Source organism: Rhinopithecus bieti, unplaced genomic scaffold (assembly GCF_001698545.2).
Source record: "Rhinopithecus bieti isolate Rb0 unplaced genomic scaffold, ASM169854v2 scaffold_11964, whole genome shotgun sequence".
Taxonomy (NCBI): Eukaryota; Metazoa; Chordata; class Mammalia; order Primates; family Cercopithecidae; genus Rhinopithecus; species Rhinopithecus bieti.
This window is the reverse complement of record NW_016807677.1, coordinates 7,590,963-7,598,303: the sequence shown is the minus strand read 5'-3', so window position 1 is coordinate 7,598,303 and position 7,341 is coordinate 7,590,963. Positions and strand designations below refer to the sequence as shown.

The following is a 7,341-nucleotide window of genomic DNA, read 5'->3' as shown; positions in this document are numbered from 1 at the left end:
TTTTTTTTTTTTTTTTTTTTTTTTTTTTTTTTTTTTTTTTGGTTCCTCATGAAAGAACAGAATCTCAAGTGTGAATTGGAAGAGAGCTTTCAAAACTTCTGAGTCAGTAACTTTGAGGACAAATCTGGCACTTTCTTTAGTAAATAAATGTAAGGGGCAGTAAGTAAAATATCCATCAAGAGCATCATCTGCTCTTCTACCAATTAAATCTGTGTGTTTGGTTGATGTTTGTCCTTTATTTCACCTCCAGAAGGTGCATGTGAATTCGTATCTCTCTTTTGGATTCTACTTGCCCTTAACAGCAAGAACTGATTAATTGGCCAGGTGTGGTGGTTCACACCTGTAATCCCAGCACTTTGGGAGGCCAAGACAGATGGATCACTCAAGGTCAGGAGTTCGAGACCAGCCTGGCCAACATGGTGAAACCCCATCTCCAATAAAAATGCAAAATTAGCCAGGCATTGTGGCATGTGCCTGTAATCCCAGCTACACAGGAGGCTGAGGCAGGAGAATCGCTTGAATTCGGAGGCAGAGGTTGCAGTGAGTTGATATTGCACCACTGCACTCCAGCCTGGGCGACAGAGCAAGACTCCATCTCAAAAAAAGAACTGCTGAATCAATGGAATCAACTTGGTAAGAAGTAAAGGTGCTCACTAGGCTTATTAAATAAGCAAAGGTTGTAACATAGAATAGAAATATTAGAGGTTGTCCAGAAACCTAAATTACTTCTCATTATATCTTGTGCTTAAATTTATGTGGGAGATAGGCTTCCAAAAATTATATGTATAGTACACATTTTACTTATCTTTAACTGCCTCCCAAAAAATGTTGGCTCTTTAGTGGAACCCTAGAGTAAATCTGAAGAGCAGAGTTCTATGTTGATGAGAATTTTAAGGCCTTAATTTTTCTGTTTGCTAAATCTCTGCTCTGTTCAAGTTGTCTGAAAGCAAAGGCATATCCATGACATAATAATTGGATACAATTTATTTCCTGTTTCAAGGTCAAGTCTACAGGACACCAAGACAATGAGCCAGTCCAAAGAAAATCAGTCAAGCCTGCCTTTGATTAGCATGTAGATCGTTCCCTAATACAAACAACAACAATAAAAAGCAACTGTCCAATTTGTTCACTTTCTAACAAATGGAGTTCAGTTTATTATACACAGTCCTATCACTTTTAAGGAAGAAATTCAATTAAATCAATTTGGGGCATTGTGCAAATTATTTAATGAATTGGCTGCAAGCTTTATTTCCATTGGTGTTGGCATTGTACAACTCCAGGATACTGAGTATCTTAAGGAAATGAATGCCTGAAGAACCAAGCAAATCATCTCAGACCAGAGGTTGGCAATGTTTTTCTATAATAAGCCAGAGAGTAAATATTTTAGGCTTTGTATGCTGCACAGTCTCTGTCACAACTACACAACTCTGCCGTGTAGCAAAAGCAGTCCTAGGCAATATTCAAATGATAAACATAGCTGTGTTCCGATAAAACTTTATTTACGCTGTGTTCTGATAAAACTTTATTTACAAATGGGGTGACAGGCCTGATTTGGCGGAGAGGCCATAGTTTGCAGACCCCTATTTTAGACCCTTGGAAAACTTTGCAATATCCTATCACCCAAGAATATTTAGACTGTGGCTTTTTTATTTTTTTATTTTTTATTGTTTTTGGAGACAGAGTCTCACTCCATCTCCCAGGCTGGAGTGCAGTGTCACCATCTCGGCTCACTGCAAGCTCCGCCTCCCGGGTTCATGTCTTTCTCCTGCCTCAGCCTCCCGAGTAGCTGGAACTACAGGCGCCCATAGACTGTGGCTTTTTAACTATTCTAATTAAAGTGTGGAAAAGGATATACGAATTTAACATAACACTGATCACTCAAGATGGGCCCACAGGAGGTTCCCAGGACGGAAGGCCTAACTCACCACTATCACTACTTATCAGGAAACTTGCTATCATTTTACCTACATTCTCTACTTTAATTCTCACAAAAACCTTGGGAGGCAGAGTTAGAATTCCCGCTTCCCAGATGAGGAAATGAGTGGAAATTTCCTTCTCACAAAGAAAGAACTAAGTTGCACAGTCAATTTTCAAACCCAGGCCCGTCTCCCTCCAAGGTTCCTGCTATTTCCACTACTAGTTGGGGAGGGATGGTAATTCTTCACATCTACACTGGACCAGCAGGTCCAAGTCCAGAACCCAGGGAAAGAATCTACAGATGGAGTGACTTCATCATCCAACTGGCCCATCAAGCAAATCTCACACCCATTGGTTGAGGCTTGAAGATTTCTACTTCTCTGTGCCAGCAGTTCTGGGCTTTGCTCTAATCTTAACCAAAAGCCAGGGTTCACATTTAGTCCACAAACTAGGGTCATGGGCTAGGTAGCGAGGAGGTAACATTCTCAAAGTGAATGTTTTCTTAACCCTTTCCAGAACCCCATAGTACAGTCATTTCAGCTCATGCCTCGAGGGTGTTTTCTGAAAAAAGAAAGTGCCCTTTCAGCACTCTTGGTGTCTGATTTCAAACCCTGCCCTTCCACCGGGTGATTCTAAGTGGGCTGACATGCTGCCCTGTTTTTACTGATTTTCCCACAGGGTTTAGTCACCCAGGTGCCCTCTATACCACATACTTGGGTTCGGGCTAAGGGGACGGGTCCAGAGCCCAGGGTCTCTCCTACTTTTCCTTTAAGGCTTAAAGGACAATTCAAGATAATTTTGATTTGTGTTCATCTGAACATGGGGAAACATTCACCCCAGTTATTCCATTGATGAGCTTACAATGTGGTCTCCCTTACAATGGAGTTTTGCTGTATCTGACTGGTCTCCAGAGTGTGAGCAGGAAACATGCCCTCCAGCATCCCCTTTAAAAAAATTGGGGGATAGGCACGGTGACTCACACCTGTTATCCCAGCACTCGCCGAAGCGAGTGGATCACTTGAGTCCAGCCTGGACAACATAGTAAAACATCATCTCTACTAAAAATACAAAAAAATTACCTGGGTGTGGTGGCAGGCACCTGTAGTCCCAGTTACTAGGGAGGCTGAGGCGAGAGAATCACTTGAACCCAGGAGGCAGAGGTTGCAGTGAGCCGAGATCGCACCACTGCACTCCAACCTGGGCAACAGAGCAAGACTCTGCCTCAAAAAAAAAAAAAAAAAACAAAACAAAACAAAGAAAAAGTCTGTTCATCTCTTAGAAATGAAAAAATGTAGTACGGAACCAAGAGGGGAGAATATGGCAGATTGTGAATGCAGGGAAGCAACTCATATCTCAGAGGCTAAGAGGCTGATGCAGACAGAGCAATGAACATGGCTTCAGTGGCACCTCACTTACTAAGGGTAGCTCCTCAGAGTGGGTATGATTTTTACCCCCACTTTACATACAAAAAATTCAAGGATTGAGAAAAAGGAAAGTGACTTGCTCATAGAAGGCAGGAGCTGAGGCAAAACTCCCTCCAGGGGCTCACACAAAAATCAAATGATTCAGCCCTAAGTGTAAGGACACACAGATGCTTAGGAGCTCCCAGTAAGGAGATGAATGCCCACCTGCTCTCATCCACAGAGCATTCACAATAGGGCCAGCTGCCATGGTCCCAGGAAGGATAGGCTGCCGCTGCCCCATTGCCTGTTGGTAAGAGTCGCATGCCAACCATTCTTGAATATTCCTAGTTATCTTGGAAGGAGTCCATAACTCTCAAACCCAAATTAAAGTTCATTTCCCTTTATTTTTTAAAAAATGGATCTTACTGATACCAAACAATGGTGGGTCTTCACAATCTGAGAAATTTTGAAATCACTCTTCTGTGTTACTTGTTAATCAGTTTAATTCTGGAGAAATTTACATAAGATATAAAGCAGAGAGTAAATTGGTGATAAGGTGACAGTGTAACATTTTAATCAATGAAGTTATATTTTCAGAACTTTAATGGATCCAATTGAGTATCTTTCCATAGAATAAAAGTACTCCCTAATTTATCTTTTTCTGTAAATCTAGATTCTCTTATATTAAGTTTGCTTGAGGCACGGCGTACTTAAGTTAATTAAAAGGCATTTTAAGGAACTAAGAATCTTTAAGAGAAAGAGTAATTTTGGGTTATTCTTCTTGCTTGAGGAAGTATAGAACTAAGCCCCAATAAGGTTCAACTCTCAGAGGCTGATGAGTTGACTTCGTTTACCTTATGAAAAGAATGTTGAAAATAATCTGTATTATTTCAGTTATTAGTAAGGTAAGTCACTGTTTGGTCCACATAAAGAAAAACAAAGTTCACAGTTGTTCCATCCAACTCCAGGGATAAAAATCAAGGCCAAAGATAAACCCACTGCTCCTTTTGCAGTGGGATAGACAAGCCTTGTCACAGAAGGGGAAAGAGAATGACGAAAGGCAAGACAGTGGAGCGAGTGAGGACACGCTTCACCAAGCCAGGTCTCCACTCCTCCCAGGGTATCCACAGGAACAAGTCAGGCACTGGCAGAAAGCTAAGTCACTCAGCTAGAAACAGGCCCAGGGAATTCAACAGCAGGCTGAAGAGCCACTACTTATGGAAATAAAGCCCCTCCTGTAAAGAACTGCATGGCTTTTCCCTCCAAACACCAAACCCATCCCACATCTGGCTTTTGTCGTGTGAATCATAAATTGCCCTTTCTTCACCACAGTGATTCATGCACAGAAGCGGAGGTACCCTGAGCCGTCCCACCTTGGAACACTAGTTCGTTCCCCTCCAGCCTGGAAAATCAGCATCACCTCTGACAGGCTGGTTTCTCCACCAGGCTCCATCCCGCCCACCTCCCCGCTCCCCACTCCCGGGCTTGGAACCTAGAACCCCTCCTCACTCCCCCGTGACCCCATCTCCTCCACCACCAGCTCCCCAATTCCAGGCCAAGCTGTGATCGCCCGGCCCTGCTGGCGCTGGCTTGGGTCTGACAGCCACAGCCAAACCACTTACGTTTTTGCCAGAGCATGGCCTGTGACAGGATGTTGCCTTTTCTCTTTGAAGCCGACAGTTTGGCTTCTTTAATGTGAGACCGGGGTGTGTTTTCCTCCAGTGGAGCCACCGCTTGCGCTGAGGCTGTTTCCTGGGCTTTTTAAAGGCCTGGGTTCCCGCTGCGTGGGCCGCGTCATCACATCCTCCCACCTCAGGCACGGGTGCAACGTTTCTGCAGCCAGGCTGCCTGTCACCCCACTGTGCGCGCCCCAGAGGCCCCAGCCCAGAGTGCTCCACACCCGGAGCCAGCCAGCTGGGACAGAGCAACAGCGCAGCGCGGGCAGCCATGGCCTGCACCGGCCCCACGGGGACCTGCTGGGTGTGGGTGTGAAGGTGGTGTGGAGCAAGCTGTGGGAACCCCGTGTCAAGCCCTCCCCAGGCCAGTGATGAGCCCAAAAGCTCCTCTGGAAAACGTTGGTCTTTGCACGGCGCCCATGCAGGCTTCCAGGCCACCAGGGCATGGGCAGGACTCAGCCCGCCATGGGGCCTGCACAGCGGGAAATGCGATTCCCAGGGGTCACTGGTTCTCAACTGGGAGGAAACACCTGTCATCTCTTCAAGCCTCAGTAAACAACCTCCTCATTCTTTTAATATTGCTTTTCTGTTTATTCCATTTTGAAACACAATAGCCCCTCCCCTCGCCCCAGCCACCCCAAAATGGCAAGGCTTAATCATGCTGAAATATGGGGGCGCTGGTTCTGATGGCGGCTATGCCCACGGAGAAGGAGGCCAACCCTCAGGGAAGAAAGGAGAACGTGCCCGTGCTCTTTGACTGGAGCTGGGCTTGTAGGCACAGGATGAACAGGGCCTCTCTGCGAGTGCCCAGCCACTGATAACAGGAAGCTTCTTGAAGTAAAAGTCATGGGCTCCCCATCTGGAAGTGTAGGGGGTGTTGGCTACTGGCTCCTTCCCAGTTTGGAAGCCTTCTGCCACTGCATATCTGAGGTCCACATGCTCAGGCTCCAGGGACTCAGTCAGTTTGGGGTCAAGACTCCTTGGCTATGACCCCTAGAGCTGGTGTGGGGCCTTGCTGCTCTGCCATCCATACTGCCTCAGAGCCATCTTGCACCCCCTAGAGCTGATCATGCTGTCATCTGGCCTACCAAGCATTCACCTTCTCCCTTCGGCCACAGAGCTGGAGGCCTAGAAGGCCTCCCACAATCGAGCCTTTGCCTTCCTTTCCAGCCTCACCACCCACTGCCCGCCTACCACTGGTCCCAGTGCCCTCTAAGCACCACCAAACACTCATGCAATTCCCTGCCTTTGACCTTGCTGTCCTCTCTTGCCGGAAGGGCAAATCCCCTAGCCCAGAAAATATTTGTCCCTCTTCTCAGATCTTAGAGCACTTCGTTCATTACGTGATGGTGAATTGTCACGTGACTCTGTCAGTTTCTCAAGGAGGTTTTATCTTTGCCTCTCCAGTGCCCCACACAAAAACTGGAGCATACTGACCCCCAGTAAAAATTCATCTGATGAAGTTAGGAATTACTGTCTCTAATAGGTTGTTGATTTGAGGGCAGGTCTTGAGGAGAATTGCTGTCCACATTTCATAAATGACTCACTCAAAAGCCAGGGAAGGCTGCCTCCTGACTGGCTCTAAGCCCTCCCTGCAAAGCCTCTGAAGTTCAGGACAGCAGAGGCCCCCATGCTGTGGTGGCTGGCAGTCCACACCCTGGCCTGGCAGGAGGCAGCATCACAAGGCTTTAGGCTGCACCGAGGAGTTTCCATGAGAAACAGAGGCACATCCCTCAGGCCTGCCTCAGTCACAGGAGTTGTGGGTTCCCATGAAGGCTCTGACACTCACTCGCTGTGTCCCCTTCAACAAGTCACATAACTCATCTAGCCTCAGTTTCCTCATTTATAAAATGAAGAACCAGTTCTGTGAGTGTCTCATAGGTTCTTAGGAGGATATGTGACCTTGCTGGTCCTCTCTCCCATGGGTCTGTCTTTTGTCTGTTTTGGTCATGTCTTATTCTCTCCAAGTCCGTGAAATTCAGAACTTTTTCCTGTTCATCTCAGTTTCTCCCCACAGGCCCAGCACAATGATTTCCACAAAGTAATAATAACCACTTACTGTGCAGGAGGCTCCATGTTAAGCCTTAAATACGTTACCTAATCTAGTCACCACAACAACGCTGTAAGGGAACTTCTATCTGTATTGTTCAGAGAAACAAACAAATGCTTAGGGAATTTCATCTGTCTAATGTCACCAAGCTATCAGGTTATAGGTTGATGCCAGACCCAAGTTCATCTGACTAGAGTCAGAGCTCTAAATAATTACACTAAAAGATATTTATTAAGTTGAAAGCAGTAAATGCCAAGTGTCAGCCATATTTGTTAGTAGTAATGTAGGATCATTA

At 46.0% G+C, this 7,341-nt stretch overlaps 1 protein-coding gene across 1 annotated transcript in view; it reads right to left on the bottom strand.

Moving 5' to 3' along the window:
* POU2AF1 (POU class 2 homeobox associating factor 1) overlaps positions 1 to 5,176 on the bottom strand; it is a 25,369-nt gene extending 20,193 nt beyond the window's left edge. Inside the window, exon 1 of the mRNA XM_017883254.1 lies at positions 4,943 to 5,176. Within this exon, the coding sequence (XP_017738743.1) occupies positions 4,943 to 4,958 (16 nt within the window). The 5' untranslated portion in view covers positions 4,959 to 5,176. The remainder of the gene's footprint in view (positions 1 to 4,942) is intronic.
* Positions 5,177 to 7,341: the final 2,165 nt, after the last annotated feature.